The 19,896-nt window shown below is 35.0% G+C and overlaps 1 protein-coding gene across 1 annotated transcript in view; it reads left to right on the top strand.

The window, feature by feature from the left end:
• Nucleotides 1-19,896, top strand: part of OTOGL (otogelin like) — a 155,613-nt gene that overhangs the window by 58,942 nt on the left and 76,775 nt on the right. Inside the window, exons 24-27 of the mRNA XM_027107096.1 lie at nucleotides 2,537-2,644; nucleotides 3,390-3,528; nucleotides 13,168-13,302; nucleotides 18,615-18,764. Of these exons, the coding sequence (XP_026962897.1) occupies nucleotides 2,537-2,644; nucleotides 3,390-3,528; nucleotides 13,168-13,302; nucleotides 18,615-18,764 (532 nt within the window). The remainder of the gene's footprint in view (nucleotides 1-2,536; nucleotides 2,645-3,389; nucleotides 3,529-13,167; nucleotides 13,303-18,614; nucleotides 18,765-19,896) is intronic.

The raw sequence follows: 19,896 nt of genomic DNA on the forward strand, positions 1-19,896 counted from the left end.
ACTTTCTATTATAAAGTTGTTTTTGGTAGTATGATTTGTACTGACTTCCACATGACCTTGGCTGACTTATTTTAGGACAATAAGCCTGGTGTCAGTTGTTTTCATGGGGCTCCTTATAGTGCCAGCAGTTCATCACTACAAATCGACCACATACCTTAGCTCAGAAATCATTGTGGATTAAAGAAATGGAAAGTCATATAGTGGAAAGAGTCATATAGAAATGGGTTAAAATGTTGGCCCTCTTTCTTATTAGGTAAAGTACCTCGGGACAAATCTTAACCACTTGGGAGTCTCAACTTTATCTTTTTAAAACGGGTGTAATACTATCTACTTCATAGATGGTTGAGTAGGTGCTCAGTTAATGTTTATTTTATTATTTTATTATTAACTCCACTTCCCAAACCTGCTTAAAGCAGACAGTTCACAGTGATTTACAGCTCTCTTCTTCCTTCTTCCAGTTTTGATTAGTTATGAAAAACTCATCAGTCATCAGTGTAACCATTTAAAACCACTCATTTGGCTGGTTATTTAAGAATTGTGCTTACAACATTTAATGGAGTATAATCTGTAAAAATACTGAATCACTATGCTGTACACCAGAAGCTAATATAATATTATAAATTAACTATACTTCAATTAAAAAATTAAACATATGAATAATATTTTAAAAAATAAAAGAAATGAGAATTGAAAAAAAAAGAATTGTGGTTCATTTCCGTGAGGCATCCCTTATCTAAACAATTCAGCAGCCAATGTTAATGAAGCACCTAATATCTGGGACATTGTGTTAAGACACAGGGATGATGGTGCGAAAATAAATATATATAAGATAACAGTAGAATCTACCTTATGGAATTGTCACTAGGATTAGATGAGTTAATGATGTATTTAAAGTGGGTGGAACAGTGGCTGGGCCATAGTTAACACTCAAAAATACTAGTTTTTGTTATTGTTCTTATTTTCTCTGTAAGACGTTTAATGAATTACTTGCAGTTCATTGTGGTAAATCCTCCAATAAAGGTTTGTACAGATTGCTATATATAGGGAGTGTGGTACATAAAAGATTGCACTGAAAAGATTGCACTAAATTGAGTCTTGAGTGATGAGAAAAAAATCTTTTAGTTTTCTAGGCAGAAGAGAGATGCAATGCTCAGGGAAAGTGGCTAGAAGTTTGGAAAGGTTGAGGGGAGAAATTATGGACTCTAGGGCACTGTTGTCTGAAAGAAAGAAATCTGAATGAGTTGATGCATCATTTATATAAATTGTTTCATTTCTTCACCTTTACTCAACAATTGAGTGTCTGCTATGTGCTAGGCATTGAAACACAACCATTAACAAGATATTCATGGTCTTCTGGAATGAAACTTAAAGTCAAATGGATAACATATACATTAGATAAACTATGAGCGAGGAAGCAGAGCACTAAAGGAACATATGTGATTATTTCTATTTTAGAGAAGAGGCAAGAAGTCAGGAATCCTGACTTCTATGTTAATTTTGACAACATGGAATCCTCACATTTTAAAGCAAGTTCAGAAAAGAACTATGTATTTTATCTATTTTTACTGGCTAGATTTGAATGTTGCTATTACTATTTTATTATCCATTATTTATTATTTTAATTTCTTTTATTATATTATAGTTATACTATTATATATTTAAATTATTGTATGTATTATTTATTAGCATTTTATTATTATTTATGGAAGCTATTTTTGAGAAAAGATTTTAGGAATATTGAAAAATATATGTACATATTTATATTAAGGGTATTGAAATATTTATTATATATAATATGTATTTATTTTATCTTCATATCAAAATATTTTGATAATACACCCAAATTGATTTTTCCTTGAGATTATGAATAATGATTTTGTTTTAATTTTTGTATTCAGAGGTATTTTAAGATACTTTCTTATGGGGTAATCTTTCATGAAGGAAATTACACTTTGAAGAAACCAACATTCAAAACCTGATATGTTAATAATAAAATGTGAAACACTCGATATAATGGTTTCTTATTCAAGACACACCTAAAGTCTCATGGCTTTTAACTTTAAGCACTAACAAAAGAAGCTTTTGATTACTCTCTCTATCCTGTAATAGAAAATGTTATCCAGTTCATACTTCACTATTTTATAAAAAAATTCTTAGACTCACAGACTCTTCTATCAAGTAGCAAATATTAAAGAAAGGGAGACTTACCTCCTCTTTAATTGTTTTTTTCAGAATATCTCACTTTACCCGGAAATTTAGGCTTCTGTCTCCCTTTTATTGTACTAAGTGATAACAGAAAGTTTAAAATTTTGCATCCAGTCATTTGCCTGGCATTTATTTATCTCTGTGATGTGAAAGGTACTTTGTGTAAAATAGGGGAGAAAGACTGGATTCGATCCCTCCATAGGTCAGATAGAACATTCTTACGACAGCTATAACAAATATAGATGGTTTTGAATATGACAAGATTGCTGATTTTTTAAAAAACTGAAATTAGTAGTTTATATTAAATAGCATTTACTTCTTCACTTGAAAGAATGGCAGAGCACAAAGGAAAGTGTTATGTTCCTGAAAGCTGTCCGTGTATCTGGAAAGATTGGGAGTACCTCTCAGGAGAAGTGATTGCTACACCATGTTATACCTGGTAATGAGATCTGTTTATTTCACAATTTTCCTAAGAAATTGTATTAGTTTCAGTCATCTTGTATTTACTTAATGTGACTGATTTCAGCAAAAAAGCAAACCAAGTCTGAGTAAATAAGATTTTAAAGGCTTTCAGGAGTTGGTTGGGAGCTACTACCTTCAGGGAGATCATTATTTTTACTCCTATTTGTTCAACCCAGGAGAAAAAAATGAACTATGACAATTTGAAAATTTAATAGGAAAAACATATCTCAAGTGTATAAGAAAGTGGTAAGTGTTGCAAAGAGAAGGTCACATTTGATGGAAAGTTTTCTGTTTGGAAATAAGCCATAAAATAAAATTGAAATACAGTTTCCTTGAAATGTGGATAAAAATTCTAAGTTCATGAACAAGTCCTGTCTAAGGTATTTAAATGGACTCCAGTAGATGAGATGGCATTGTGGTCTTTTAGCCACCAGCAGGCGTATGTTTAATTTTTCATTCCATCACCTGTTTTCTGTGTGACCCAGGCACAAGTTCCAGGATTGGCTGTGATGTCTGATAATTTATTTAGACAAAGTGGTAAATATATGCCTTATCTATCATTGTAATAAAATGTTATCAGAACGAATTGGCCATATTTATAAGGGCTATTGGCTCAGTGAATGCTTTTGAATACAAACCTTCCAATATTTATGCTGCTTGAAAAATACTAATTAGAGCCAGGTTTCTTAGAAAGGTAACAGTGTTGTATTATTTTCTAATAGTGTTTGTCGACGAGGAATGTTCAACTGCACATATTATCCATGCCCAGCAGTGTGCACAATATATGGGGACCGTCATTATCATTCTTTTGATGGACTGGAATATGATTATATCAGTGATTGCCAGGTATTTTTGATAAAGGTATGTCACAATTACTTCCTTTTACTTACAATTATGTAAATACAATGTAGAAAACAAGTATGGTGGACCATGGCATATCAAATCCATGTATCATTAGTAAAACCTATAAAAGTTATAGCAATTTAAAATTAATTTCCTTGACTCACTGTAAAGTTTTATTATGTATAAGTAATGGGCTAATTCGTAAACTTTCTGTGCCTCTGTTTTCTCATTTGTAAAATAAGAACTACCCCAGGAAATAGGTACAATACAGGATAATAATTGTACCTATTTCCTGGGGTAGTTCTTAGGATTGAATGAAATAAATATATGTAAAACTCTCAGAGAGTGCTTGCTATTTAGTAACTGCTTAATAAATGTCAGCCATTTTTATTTTTATTGGTTTAGTTTGGTGAATACAAATATCAGACATTAAATCATGTTTTGGACCACGTATTGTTTATAGTTGTAGCAATCAAAACGACATGGTTCTCAATTCTAGACATGCTATTTTGATGGTATGCTTTGGTAAACCCTGGGCTCTGTATATCTGATAAAATCCTTAAAATTTCTCATATCTTTAATGCATTCGGATTTTCTGTAACCCTAAATTTTATTTAGATATCATTGATCCCAGAATTAAATTTCTAAATGAAAAATGTAAGCTTTAGGAAGATTGCACAAAAATAAGCAAAATAACATCTTTTTCTCCAGCAAGGTAACATGTGATTATCTTGAATTTGTGTTTTTTTCTGGGTAAGGCTTTTATGTTTTTAGAGCTTCATGTATGATCCTGTTCTTTAAGCATATGTCAAGAAAGTAGACATATTCCCATTTTGTATTAGTTATATTAAATAAAAAACAAACAGTAAAATCTATAGCCTCAATGGAAACCACTGAGTTTCCCTTTCAGTGCTATTTTTAGCCTTCTTTATGAACAATTTTAAGTTTCTTAAAGAATAAATCCCTGGGAATGGATTTGGCAGTGAGATAATTATAGAAGATGACAAGTTGCCTATAGGGGTTGCCTATAGTGTGTGTGTGTGTGTGTGTGTGTGTGTGTTGCTTATAGTGTGTGTGTGTGTGTGTGTGTGTGTGTGTGTGTGTGTGGTTTTGATACTATTTGGAGCATAGGAAAAGCACAGTGATACATATACATTCTATGAGTATTTGTCCTCTTAGAACAAGGCTTATTTAGCAAACAATTTTACATGAGAATTTTCTTGTCCCCTGAAGTTTAGGTTGTAAATTGAGAAGCTTGGAAAAGTAAATAACAATTTAGAGATTTGAATACATAAACAGATACTTTTTTTCTCAAAATGCATCAGACTGATTTTATACCAAATCCTTACTTCTCTTGATATTTAGGTGTCTCTGACATTCCTTAAGATCCCTCTTCCTTTGACTTTCTAGATATTATGCTGTTGGAGCCCTTCAGTGTCTCTTCTGGTTTCTCCATTGTCTCTTTGTTGCCTTTTCTTTTAGCATAAGTCCCAGACCATAGATGACTGAGTTGGCTCCTTCAGGGCAAGGACCAAACCTTAGTCACCATTGTTTTACCAGTGTAGAGCATTGTGCTGGGAACATAGTTGTCCACTGAATATTGACTGAACTGGATGTCTGTTCTTGGCTCTCTGCCCTTTTCTCCTAATGCTTGGTATGATCATCCCTCTCTACCATCTCAACCTCATCTACAAGCTGATGAGTTCCAAATTGACATGGACAGCTCTGACCTTCAACTTCTAGGCTCTTCTGACTCAAGTTCATCCCTATAATAATACACTTTTTTCATTCTGTTAATCTTTCTAAGACTCACATTGCTATCATGTCATTGCTTTCTAAGAACTACGGTTGACTCCCAATTACCAGCTTCCATAAAATCAAACTTCCCTTGAGAGCCTTTGATAATCTTTCAAGGGTCTCAGTTAGCTCCACCCCTCCTTTATGTCTTTTCTCAGGGTACTTTCCTGTACCTGATTGCCTCTACTCCCTCAAAATAACTTTTCTAGTTCACATTTATCTGTTCTGTTCTTCCACATCCTGTTGTATTTAATAGTCATCATGTCAAAAGTAAGCAGCCCATTATATTCTGATTATTTTATGTGTACTCAATTAGATTGTGTATCATTTTATATCAGAGCTCTGCGTTATACTGCTTTTGGGTTCCTCATAAGGGCTAACACAATTATGGTTGTACTATAAGAGCTGAAAAATTACTTGCTCAGTTTTTTAACCATTTTTTTAGAGGGTAGAAATCACAAGCTTACACTTAATTAGTAATCTTTGTTATAAACTCATATACATGCCTTTAACATGAAGTATGTAGAACAGTGCTTCTTAAACTTTAGTATGTATGCACATCACCTGGAAATCTTGTTGCAATATAGATTCGGATTTTATGTGTTTGGAGCAGTATCTTGGATTCCGCAAGTTTTAATAAACTACCCTGATGTTTCATGTCCATAGTCCACTCTTTGAATAGCAAGGATGTAAAGCATTTTCTTCTTTAAAAAATGAATTTTAACTATTTTTGAAATTCTCTTCTTCTGAATAGTAAACTTTGTCACATCTAGAAAAAACAAAGTGTCATTGACAATATTGTATCAAACATGACATGTTCCCATTGGATATGTCATTGAGTTTAATTAATGATGCTTTTTATGCTTTCATTTTAAGTAGCAAAACAAAAATTCTGCCAAACTTTGTTTTCATTTTGTGTAGGGAAAAAATTATTTACAAGTATTTACTAAAAACATTTTAAACCTTGTTCATGTATCACCATCTTTGCAAACATTTTCCAATGTGTGACAATGGTCTTTGCTCATGCATTATCATTTCATTCATTTAATAAACAATTTTTAGGGCCTATTAAATGTAAACTGTGTTAACAAAAACACGCCTTCTCTATTTATTAAGATAGAATTTTGCAAGAAAATTCTGAAGTTTTGAAACAAGGATCAGGACCTACATTTCTTTTTTCCTCCCCCCAGTCATTTTGCAAAATGGTGGGCATTTGGTGAACTCTTAACAACTGCTTATTTGATCTACCTGGCTTTTCCTTAACTCCTCATTTGTCTTTGCAGTAGAGAAATCATAGTATTTACCACTGAATTTTCAAACAATTATTGTTTTTTTTTAATTGAAGCATAGTTAATTTGCAATGTTGTGTTAGCTTCAAGTGTACAGAAAAGTGATTGTGCAGAAAGTAGAATATTTGTCTCAACTCTGATTCCTGACAAAATGAAAGTATCTTCTTCTGTTTGATCCTGAATGATGGTAGCAGTCTTTTTTTATTGGTGCTGCAATATAACAGTGCCATTTTATTTAGCAGGCAAGAGCCATTAAGGTTTGGCGTTTAGATTTTATAAACCTGATTTCCTATCATCACTTTAATTTTCTACTATATCCTTCTGTAAAAATGCATACATAATGTTCAGTCTCAGATTTTAATGAGACATGCAAACCTGTATATGAGAAGACATGTTATAGGAAATGTTATTCCAACATTTGAGTACCTAATTAAATATCTGGGTTAAGATCTGTCATTAGGGTTCATGTGGTAAAAATAAGATATAAAGAATATTAAAAGTCTAAAGCTTCAAGTTTTAGAATTGTATACGCCTTTTTTTTTTTAACACCTTTATTGGAGTAAAATTGCTTTACAATGGTGTATTAGTTTCTGCTGTATAACAAAGTGAATCAGCTATACATATACATATATCCCCATATCTCCTCCCTCTTTCATCTCCCTCCCACACTCCCTATCCCACCCTGCTAGGTGGTCACGAAGCACGGAGCTGATCTCCCTGTGCTATGCAGCTGCTTCCCACTAGCTATCTATTTTACATTTGGTAGTGTATATAAGTCCATGCCACTCTCTCACTTTGTCCCAGCTTACCCTTCCCCCTCCCCGTGTCCTCAAGTCCATTCTCTATGTCTGCATCTTTATTCCTGTCCTGCCCCTAGGTTCTTCAGAACCATATATTTTTTTTTTTTTTAGATTCCATATATATGTGTTAGCATACGGTATTTGTTTTTCTCTTTCTGACTTACTTCACTCTGTATGACAGACTCTAGGTCCATCCACCTCACTACAGATAACTCAATTTCATTTCTTTTTTATGGCTGAGTAATATTCCATTGTATATATATGTGCCACATCTTCTTTATCCATTCATCTGTTGATGGACACTTAGTTTGCTTCCATGTCCTTGCTATTGTAAATAGAGCTGCAATGAACGTTGTGGTACATGACTCTTTTTGAATTATGGTTTTCTCAGGGTATATGCCCAGTAGTGGGATTGCTGGGTTGTATGGTAGTTCTATTTTTAGTTTTTTAAGGAAACTCCATACTGTTCTCTATAGTGGCTGTATCAATTTACATCCCCACCAACAGTGCAAGAGGGTTCCCTTTTCTGCACACCCTCTCCAGCATGACCAACATATACTTGATAAGCCAAGAAATATTTTATTTGACCATGGAGTAATTATTTCATACCAAAGACAAATTAGTGATTAACCAATGAAACCTAATAGTCATGGTTTTGAAATATTATCATTCCAGATAGTAAATTTCTCAACACTTGGAGATTTTCTGCTGCAATTTTAATTAATTAATTTATTTTTTAAGAATCAGCATTTCCTGGGCTTCCCTGGTGGCGCAGTGGTTGAGAATCTGCCTGCTAATGCAGGGGACACGGGTTCGAGCCCTGGTCTGGGAAGATCCCATATGCCGCGGAGCAACTAGGCCCGTGAGCCACCACTACTGAGCCTGCGCGTCTGGAGCCTGTGCTCCGCAACAAGAGAGGCCGCAATAGTGAGAGGCCCGCGCACCGCGATGAAGAGTGGCCCCCGCTTGCCACAACTAGAGAAAGCCCTTGCACAGAAACGAAGACCCAACACAGCCAAAAATAAAATAAATAAATAAATAATAATTTAAAAAAAAAAAAAAAAGAATCAGCATTTCCTTTGAGAAGGATAGAATGGCTGCCAGCACCATTCATTTACTTGCTGCTTTTTCATAGACAAGAATCACTTGTGTGAATATCATATTTAATTCCTTCTTCCTTGTCAAGCAGCTCTCTTTCCTCCCTGTCTTGATTACAAATTCCAGACTTTGTCATTTGTAACACATTTTTATCTGGTAAAACTTATCATTTATTTTTTTGGGCCCTGTGAAGGATCTAGTAAACAAATTCATAAAAATTTTCCTTTTATTTGCCAATGGGACTTTAAAAAATTAATACTCAGCTTTATCTTGAAAGTATAATGTCACTAGACTCTGACATATTGAAGGAATTGTAAAGTTTTTTTTTTTTTTTTTAATCTCTGGATTGTGGAGCTTTTTTGCTTTTTAATGTGGACCATTTTTAAAGTCTTCACTGAATTTGTTACAATATCACTTCTGTTTTATGTTTTTTTTTGTCCACAAGGCATGTGTGGTCTTAGCTCCCTGACTAGGGATCAAACCTGCACCCTCTGCATTGAAAGGCAAAATCTTAACCACTGGACCACCAGGGGAAGTCCCTGGGTTGTGGAGTTTTAAATTTAATCTGATTCCAGTGAATACTTACCCTATCTTTGTTGATGTTTATCAAACTTTAAAAATTCGAGCTTCCCTGGTGGCGCATTTGTTGAGAGTCCGCCTGCCGCTGCAGGGGACGCGGGTTCGTGCCCCGGTCCGGGAGAATCCCACATGCCGCGGAGCGGCTGGGCCCGTGTGCCATGGCCGCTGGGCCTGCGCGTCCGGCGCCTGTGCTCCGCAACGGGAGAGGCCCCAGCAGTGAGAGGCACGCGTACCGCAAAAAAAAAAAAAAAAAAAAGAACTTTAAAAATTCAAGTTCTCTGATATTTTATTCATTTTGGAGGCTGTTTATGCTATACTTTAAATAGCACAAGGAATATAGCACATTATTTTTTAAGTGTGTTGAAGCAAATCTAGGACAAAGTTCATAATTGTATTTCCTGAGGTAAGACTTTTTTAAGAGTAAAAAGAGTTGAGAAACCAAACAGCAACTTGACTTGCTATAAGCTCAAAGAAAGAGAGGACACTGGATGTTTTCAGCAAAAGTGGGAAATTTAATATTCCAACTCCTGGATTTCAGAGCCAAACTCTACCTCCATTATCTATGACAGGCCCCTGTCACTGCTAGGTTTCTTCCTGTAACTTGTTCTAGATTAGGTTTTTCAACATTCTGTTCAGTTGATAGCTCAAATGTTTGGTGCTCTCCTTAAGTCTCTGAAAACCCTTCTAATTTCATCGCTCTCAAATTTTTATACCTTGTATCATATCATCATTTTTCATGTCAATATTTCTTGTGTGATTTCTATGTGTCAGGCCCTATACTGAGAAGTGGAGGTACAGAATGTGCAAACATAGATATCAGTTTAGGGTCCTTTGAAACTTAGGCTGGTGGTGGAGAGTTATTAATCACCAAATCACAAAATTCATATAAAATTGCCACTGTAAAAGTTAATGATGACCTATGCAAAATCCAATTAAACCTTTTAAATTTTTATCTTCCTTTTTTGAAGTGGTTCTTGCTTTGTCTTCTCTGAGGTAATTCTACTGCTTCTGCTGGTCTTTGACCACTCCTCAGTCTCCTCTGGTGGCTTCTTTCTCCAAGAGTTTCTTAGAACACTGGGACTCACAAGTTCCATATTTTCATGCCTGTCTCCTCTATAAAACTCTTAGTTGCTTGTAATCTCATAATATCTTGAAGGATAAACCCTGTATGCATTTATGTATGTACGTAGGTATGTATTTATCCATCCATCCATCCATCTGTCCATCCATCCACAGGAAGTGAAAACAGAGAGGAAAAGAAGTCAAAGGAAATCATTACACCCTATTTAGGCAAATGTAAAGATCTAGATAGAGCCAGATAGAGCTTTCTCTGTCAAATAAGAGTAAAATGCAAATTAATGGCATAGTAATTATACAATGATGTGGCACTTCAGGAAAAAAAGAAAGAGAGATAGAGAAGAAAGAAGGAAAGAAAGAAGTAACATGTAAAAATTAGATGAAGATTTCACTCTGAATAAAATTTACTCCCCATAAAATAAAAATATTTTCTGCCTTCCAGAAGTTATGAAAGAGATGATGGAATTAACTAATAAGAATTTAAATGTATGTTAAGGGAATAAAAGTAAGTGAAAAAGGAAATGGTAAAATTAAGGAACAAATTAAAGCCCAAGATACATTATAGAGTTGAGATAATAAGCATTTCTTTTAAAAAATGATAAGTATACCATCTTTTGTTTACATTCCATTCCTTTTGGTTCAAATGTGGGAGATAATCTAATTGTCTAGAGTTGTCTTTTTTTTTTTTTTTTTTTTTTGCCTGCATTAAAAAGTCCCTTGGCCCATCAAAGAATGTGCTGCTTTGGGGCCAGTCAGCTGTGGAACATAAACCATGGCTGCCTGAGGCTACTGTATCAGCAGGGACTTTCTGTGGGATAGTTACTGTTAAAAGGGGCTGGGACTATGACAGGTCTTAGACTGACATAGCAAGTAAAATAATATACTACCTTGAGAGGTGCTGACATTTTATGTTTTGGAATCACTTGGGAGAATATTCTCTATCAGTGTTTTCAGTACCTGAGCATAAAGGGTTTGAGGAATCTATGTGGCACATTGCTGTTGACCTTTTTCCTCTAGCTTTGTGTTACTTACTGTGTTGCTTAGCAACTCTGTAGCATTATCTCCAAACCTAATATTAACTTGAAATATATATTAGAAACGGAAATTGGGGAAATGTGACTCTTAGGACTTGATAGTTTCAAGTTACTGTCAGCATAACATGATATTACCAGGCAGACGATACAATATAGAATATTTCTTGGCATTTCTGAACATGACATTACCAGGCAGACTATACAATATAGAATATTTCTTGGCATTTCTGAATTAATATAAAGACTAAAGCTAACATTGAGGCACTTTAATTAATAGTAATAGAAATGTAATGGCAATAGGAATCCTTTCAGCCAGCTTTTCACAACCCTTAATCTAAATAACTGTTTCCAAGAGGAAGAGGAAAACAAAACCCTGAATTATATATATATTTCTTCTTTGAAAATTGTTCATAAAGGCAGAAAAGTGTGGCATTATTTTTTGAGTAATACAATGCCATAATCATCTTGATGACCCTTATTATTCTCCTTTTCAAAGTTTAGGCAATGCTTTGGAAAACAATTGTTTAAGAAGAAGAAAAAGCTCTCGGTTCCTATGAAGTAAGGAAAATTGGGTCACAGAGGAACAAATTAATTACTCTGTCAACAATATTCATTGAAAACCTATCCTCTAGGCACTGTGTTATAGTGATTACTAATAAGACAGGAAGAATTTGGCCAAACCAAGAATTATATTGAGCTAGTGTTCATATTGTTGGTGGTATAAAAAACTAAGTATGGAGAATTTACATCAAGACCTATATGATTTCCAAACATTTAAGGACTCTTCTCACTTTGAAAATAAGCACTGCCCCATATATCTAAAAATGAAAAGGATTCAGGAAATGTATGTGAGCCTTTGAAAATTGGAATTTGAGTTCAAAGAGAATTGTCCCTTTCCTTTTGATGAAATTCCCACCTTCCACTAGGTAGTGGAAGGACTCAGGGCAGTGTGGCTTTAACTTTTGGGGTGAAAAGGACCACTTCAAAAATTTGATGAAAATCATAGACTTTCTTCCTAGAAAAATACAGATACTCAAAAACAGCATTTTACAATGAAATTCCAGAGTCTGTAGAACTATTGAAGCCCATCTATTAAACTGGAATAAAAGTTAAAAACCCTGTTTCCAGACAGAGAGTTCTCAGTGGATAGAGAGAGGAGTGGCTGAAGGAAGGTGAGGGTGAGGTAACTGGTGAAAAGGTTAGATTGAGAGTGTGTGGGACTAAATAATAGTCTCTGGAACTAAGGATTTCCTATAACCTACAACTGAATTTTCTCCTCAACCGTTACTAAACTCTTCCTAATTGCTCTGCAAGTGGCATTAAAAAAGAGGGTTTTGAACTCTGTCTCTGCCCTTATTTAGCTAAGTGACTTTGGACATTCATTTAATCCTTCTTAACCTCTGTTTCTTGATCTGTAAAATGGAGATAATACATAATTCAAGAATTATCATAAGAATTAAATGAGACAATGCATGTAAAGTTGGAAGGAAGCCCTCAAATGATATGCATCATTTTATTTACTAATACAGTGTCAAAGTTTTATATTTATTGCAATTTTATCTTGTAGGCAAATAATTATTTAGCCAGAAAACTGGCTTAAAATAAAACAAAAGATGTTGTCTAAAATGAAAATATTTCTTTTAAAATTCCCCTACATGACATGTCTTGTTGGGTATTTGATAAGAAGAAACTGGTTGATAAATTTGAGCTGTAATAATAAAATGGAAAAAAATCCTTGTTGGAAAAACATTTTAACAGGAGCTATTATAGATAAATGTTTAAAGATTGAGCTATCTTGGTATACTTTTATTAAATTCTTCACATTATTAGATCAAAATGATTTTTATTTTAGAGGTAAGTTGTATTTCAATTTCAATACAATTCATTGTAAATCTTGGACTTCTTTAAGATTTGTTAATGAAAAATAAGTAAAAGTTATATATAATATACATTTGTATTAATATAATATTTTTGACATTTCAGAGTACAGATGATTCAGATATATCTGTCATTAGCCAGAACAAGAAATGCTTTGACAACGATATTGTTTGTTCTAAAAGTGTTTTGATTTCAGTTGGGGACACTGACATTTACCTGCATGATACTCCTTACAAACAGGTTAGTGAATTATTTCTTGTAAATCATTTTAACTTGTCCTGAGGATACTGAAAATAAAATAGAAACTTTGTGGGGGTACTTTTCTTTATGAGTGGTTACTAGGTTTGAATTTTTTTCTTTGTCATTTTATGTAGCTTCAGTAAATCATACTTGATTTGTCTCTTTTGTTTATACTCCACTTCTCCATTTGCTGATTCTTTCCTTGTCACCTGTTACCTGGAGTATTTCAACATTCTCCAAGCTAGACACCTGGCCTCCTGTCTTAGTTTTTCCCCTCTGATCCATCCTGCCACAGTGCAGCCAGAGTGGTTTTCCTAAAATGGAAATGTAATCTCCTGACACCTTAGTGCTTCAAAACTTTCAAGTGACCTCCCATTGCCCTTACATGGCCTCACCAATCTGGCCATTGCTGCCTCTCCTGCTGTACCTCTCATCGCTTTCTGCTTCAAGCCCATGTTCCAGAAGTTGGAGCTTTTATCAGTTCTTCAAATGCTCTATATTCTTTCTCTCACCTCTGGTTCTTCATGAATGTCATTGCTCCTACCTGGATCAGCCTTTCCATTTAACTTATTCTTATGTGATAAGTCTCATCTTATCTCCTTCAAGGAGTTCCTCCTCTTGCCCTCAAGCTCCCTGTCAGGACATGCATCACACTTTAGTGAAATTACTTGTGTGGTGGCAGTGGTTCCCAACCTTTTGGGCACCAGGCACTGGTTTTGGCACCAGGGACTGGACAATTTTTCCACGGACCGGGGGGTTGGGTGATGGTTTAGGGATGATTCAAGTGCATTACATTTATTGTGCACTTTATTTCTATTATTATTACATTGTAATATATAATGAAATAATTATACAACTCACCATAATACAGAATCACTGGGAGTCCTGAGCTTGTTTTCACTTGCCACTCACTGATAGGGTTTTGATATGAGTCTGCAAGCAATTGATTTATTATGGTCTCTGCACAGTCAAACCTCTCTGCTAATGATAATCTGTATTTGCAGCCACTCCCCAGCGCTAGCATCACTGCCTCAGCTCCACCTCAGATCATCAGGCATTAGATTCTCATAAGGAGCAGGCAACCTAGATCTCTCACATGCGCAGTTCATAGTAGGGCTCACTCTTCTATGAAAATCTAATGCTGCCGCTGATCTGACAGGAGGTGGAGCTCAGGTGATAATGCAAGTGATGGAGAGCGGCTGTAAATACAGATGAAGCTTCTCTCTCTCGCCCACTGCTCACCTCCTGCTGTGTGGCCTGGTTCCTAAGAGGCCACAGACCGGTACCAGTCCAAAGCCCGGGGGTTGGGGACCCCTGTGTGGTGGTCTGTGTCTTTTCTATTTGTCTGTGAGTTCTGTGAGAATTGAGACCGCTGTCTTATTTGTTCATTCTTGTAAACTTGGAGCCTGTGCAGTTTGAAAGAATGAATAAAATTCATTCATTCAATCATTTATTCATAATATCTACTTTGTACAAAGTTATGTATTAATTATTGGGACTACAACAGTGAAAAGACACTCACTGTGCTTGCTTTTAAGGAACTTATACTGAGGTGAGGGACACGTTTCAAGTAAATGAGGCTGTGCAGTGTGGTGTGCTATGGTAGGAGTGTGTTTAGGAAATCAGGAGAATCCCTAAGAAGAAGACCTAAACCAACCTGGGATGTTCAGGGTAGTTGTGAAGAGCATAGACTGGTGTCAGTTAGTACTCACTTAGAACCTCTGTTCTGTCACCTGCTAACTGTGTCACTTTGGGCAACTTTATTTAACCCCTCCAAGCTGCAGCTTTCCCATTTGTAAATTTGGGATGATTATGGAATCTACTTCCTAAATTCACATGAGGATTAAATGAAAGAATGAATTTCGGGAAATGGCTCTCCTTCTCTCCTTCACCCTCCTTATTTTTGAAGGCTCAGAAGACATGCTTTGGGGGAAACGATTTGAACTGAGTCTTAAGGGATGAGTAGGTATTAGGCAGGTGAAGAGAGAGAGTAGAAAGGCAATCAGTACAGAGGAACAGTCATGTTGAAAGGAGCAGAGTTCAAAGATAAAATGGCACGTTTGGAGGCTGCAAGCAGTTTAGTTTGGTTGATGTGGATGGGGATAGTGGAGGGAGGGTGAGGCAAAGAGATTCAGGGAGGAGCGTCCAGATTGACTTTCATGCAGGAAGCCTGGGGACAAGGGCAGTAGACAAGGAGGCTGTGTAATATAATATTTGAACTTACTCTACAAGGAAGAAATTTTGGAATTAAGTGACATGATGTGACATATGGACTTTATAAAGTGGCCTATTTTTGAGTTTTTAGACTAGCGTTTCTCAGTTTGGTTTGCAAAACTTCTGCATTAGAATCATCTAGAATATTTATTATAAGAGCTGGTTCCTGGATTCCACCTCAGGAATTAGAATGGCTGAAGTTGATGACAATCAGTATTTCAATGGTTTCCCCAAATTCTGCACACTAAAGTTTGAGAATCGGTGCCCTAGACCTTAGCTCATGTCTCAGTAAGAAATGTTGAGACCAACCAGGCAGCAATCAAGATTTGAGCAAAACAGAGTTTGTACAAGTCGTGCTAACATCTTTTTGAAGTAATTACTGCAGTTTGGTGTAGCCATCAGCTGGATATTCATTTATAGGTGAAGGTTCTCTCTAAGAGAAAGGATGTGTTAAAAAAAGAAAAACTGAAAATAGTAAATACTTTTATAAAGACTGTTTGACACATTTTTGAAGTGATAATTGCAGTTCTGTGTAATGTTCATCTTCCAATTTTCACCTGAATGCAGGTGCTGATGAATCTCCTTCATATATGTTGTGAAGTATAAAGTAAGATGAAGAAAAATCATGAAGATAGTTTGACCCTAACAAATCTCTGGCTAATATTTTTTCTTGAGCATCAAAATTGAAAATAAGTACCATTTGTTTTATGGCAGATGGATTGCTCATTCAGGGGAAGGAAAAAAACCTGTTATTTTTTTTCAATAAATGTACCACTCTAATTTTATCAAATATGTAGCATATAAACATTTTATGAGTTGAAGCTGTATTTTAAAAGTTTTAATTCTCTGCTTTTTATAACTTACTTTTCTAACATCACTAGAGTTTATTTAAAGTGCAGGAATTCTCCCCTGAAGTGGAGGTCCAATTCATAATACCTCAACCTTATAAGGAGAAACGTCTTTACTTCCTAATCTGAAAAGTAAGGAGTACACCATCTCCTTTTGACCATTGTTCTCTTGTAGCAAACTGCCTTGTCTAATAAAAATGAAGGATTTAGCTCTACAGGCAAATAGAGAGGATGTGCTTTTACATCAGGATAACTAATACAAAACCAACCAGAAGGAAGTCCAATAATCGTATCCAAAAATTTATTTTATGTTCCAGTGATATGTCAACCAGTCTGAGGGAAGTTTAATAGGAAAATACATGAAGAAGGTATTTCATGGATTGAAAAGGAGCTATAAGCTACAAACATTTCACTTACTTACTTTGATTATTGCTGTTCAGGCTGGAAGCTGAGAACTAAGAACAGGCCAGTGCAGGAAGGCGTTAAAAATATATGTTATCCTTGATCTAGAAGCTGCAGATACTGCCATGAACTTGACAAAGTGCATCCTTCTGGGAGCTAACGTTCATGTAGGGGGGAAGACAGATAATAATGCCAAAGACAAATCAGATAATAGAAAGGTCCTGAAAAGTGTAATCAAAATGGTAAAAAATAGGTTCTATGGCAGAGGGTGATATGGGGGCCTGGCAGGCTACACATTTTATGGACCTAGTGAAAAATGAAAATGTAGAGCCCTTGATCAAACAGGGAACATTTTTTTCCTTTGTTTTTTAGTCTTTCTTTACCTGCCATGGTGTTTTTTCTTTATCATTTAATGCCTTGCTCACTTAGACACAGGGTACTTCCAGGTTGAGTGCAGACCCTCACAGGTACTGAGGGCATTGCCCTATAACTCCAACTTGGCGCTTGGAAGTAGAAGGAAATGAGGTTAGGTAGAGTCCATTAACAATTCATACTGTCCTATACAATATACCGAGCGCTTATAAGTATGACCTTGATCTAGGAGACTGAAAACTCCTTATGGATGTGACTGAGTTTATTTAATTTGCCCTATGAAATATTTATAAAACGGTACACTATAGTACAGTGTTTCCAAGCTACGCTTTTGTTCTTACTTGGGGGAGAAAAATAACCAAAGGAATTCATATCTCCTTCACAATTTTTATTTTGCTTCTGGTTAAATTTGTTTTATTTACTTTGATTTAACCATGTATTTTTTTTAAGTTTTTATGTGACTTAATTTCAATGTCAGATTCAGCATAATCTTTTATAGGGTATAGCCCTTGCCCATAAAGAACATTGCATATTCTCACTTTAGGTTAAAGGTACTCTAAATTTTCCCAGTGGGTTCCGTCTCTAGTTTCTCCCTATTATCCTTTCTAGCACACACATTATTTTCTTTTAATATACAAACATGGTCTGTCATTTTACTATTCAAAAGCCTTTATCGAGGACATTTTGCACATGGAATAACAGCCATTGATTGTGATGGGTAACTTGATGGCAAAGGGTCTCAGACTATGCTTGTCATGGAATCCATGCTGTAGCTCTCTGGTGCTCTCCTTAGTACTGAACAGTCTTAAACTTCCTGCCCCTAAGCCTTTGTTCAAACTGATTCCCTTTTCTTGGGATGATTTCTTCCTCATTCTCTTTTCCAGCCCTTTATATCTTCCTATCATGGCTTCTTACATATTAGTATATATGTTCCACCTCTTGCAAAGAGCCTTCCTAAGTTCCTTTTATGGAAATTCATCTCCCTGTCCTCCTTAACACCTCTTTCTCTCTATAGACACACACACACACACACACACACACACACACACACACACACTTTGTGCTTTTGTTTTTCAATTATTCAGGTAAAGTCATACAGTTTTAGTACTCAATCATATTTATTCACCATCAATATAAAATTTCTGGGTCAGCAGGTATATCCCCCTAATGTACTCTATGTCCACGCCTTGTTTGTGCTCTTCTCTATAACTGAAATACCTTTTTCCCTTTGCTCATTTATCCATGTTGAGCCTATCTACCAGTGTGTATCTTGTTACCAATTTTATGATTTTCCTATTTTATGCACTTGTTCTGTCTTTCACTACAAAATTCAGGAAAGACAGGGCTAAGCAGAAACACTAGTACGTAGATAATTATTGATGGATATAATTAATGTTTACATTTTGGTGAGAAAACAAGAAATTCATTTTTTTCTTTATTATGCTTTTTCTTTTCTTTTTTTTTTTTCTTTTTAAGAAACGATCAGGTTTTTTTCTGGAAAGTAAACCAACATACCAGCTTTGGAAGGCAGGGTACTACATAGTAGTATACTTTCCAGAGAAAGACATCACTATTCTTTGGGATAAAAAGACAACCATCCATATCAAAGTTGGACCACAGTGGAGGGTAAGTCAGCCTGTTTGGTAGGTCAATCCAAATGAGATGCAAAAAATGAAATTACATTTACCTTTTGATGTTTTACAGAAATAAAATGATTGATGTTTTCCTTTAAGAAATAAGTTATATTTTCAGAATTACTAACTCAGACCCCAGAGAAGAACAACTTTACCAAGTGCTGTATACAGTTCTTTTTTACTTCAACCTTACAGTATTCAGTTTTTCAAAGTTACTTAGGTCAGGTTCTTTTTTTCCCATTCCCTGCAGCATGGTTATTTGATATGTTTGTAGTAGAGTTAGATTCATTTATTACAGTTTGCATTCCATCTTTTCCTTCATATTCTGGATATTTTTTTTACGTTTACATACAGTAAAATTCTAAAAAAAATGTAAAATAATTTACTTTTGTGGTCTGCAGTTCTATGGATTTTAACAAATGCATGGAGTTGTGTATCCACCACCACAGTTCTAGATAGAACAGATCCATCAATTCCCAAATATCTCACATGTTGCCTCTTTGTTGTCAACTCCTACTTCCAACCCCTCACCCTTGGCAACCATTGATCTATTTTCCATCTGCATAGTTTTGCCTTTTCTGGATACAGTAGAAATGAAATCATGCAATCTATAGCCTTTTGGGTCTGGCTTCTTTGACTTGGCAAAATACATTCAAGATTCATCCATATTGTTGAATGAATTAATTGTTTGTTCCTATACACTGCTAAGTGGTACTCTGTTGTATGGATGTATTAGTTTGTATTATCCATTAATGGTTGAAGATTCAATCTGGGTTGTTTACAATTTTTGTCAATTTATATTTTACATTGTTTTAACTATTGTTTACTGTTAAATATTGTACTAGATATTATTAAATATTTTTATTATTTTAGATATTTAAAATTTTATTAAACATTTTAAATTTATATGTTAAGGTTGTTTTTGAAACGTTGATATAGTTTTAAAAATCCACTTTATCTGAAATTGAAATTGAGACTCATGGATATAGTCTGTGGCAAGTTAGGGAAAAATGGGGATAGTAATAACAAATTCTTATAAAACTAGAAAATATACATATTTTAAAATATTTTAAAAGTGTTATAAACTTATGATTGTATACTGAAGTCATTTTCTTTCAGCCCTA

This window comes from Aethalodelphis obliquidens, unplaced genomic scaffold, assembly GCF_003676395.1.
Source record: "Aethalodelphis obliquidens isolate GAN/ISIS:26980383/991018 unplaced genomic scaffold, ASM367639v1 scaffold8, whole genome shotgun sequence".
NCBI classification, from domain to species: domain Eukaryota; kingdom Metazoa; phylum Chordata; class Mammalia; order Artiodactyla; family Delphinidae; genus Aethalodelphis; species Aethalodelphis obliquidens.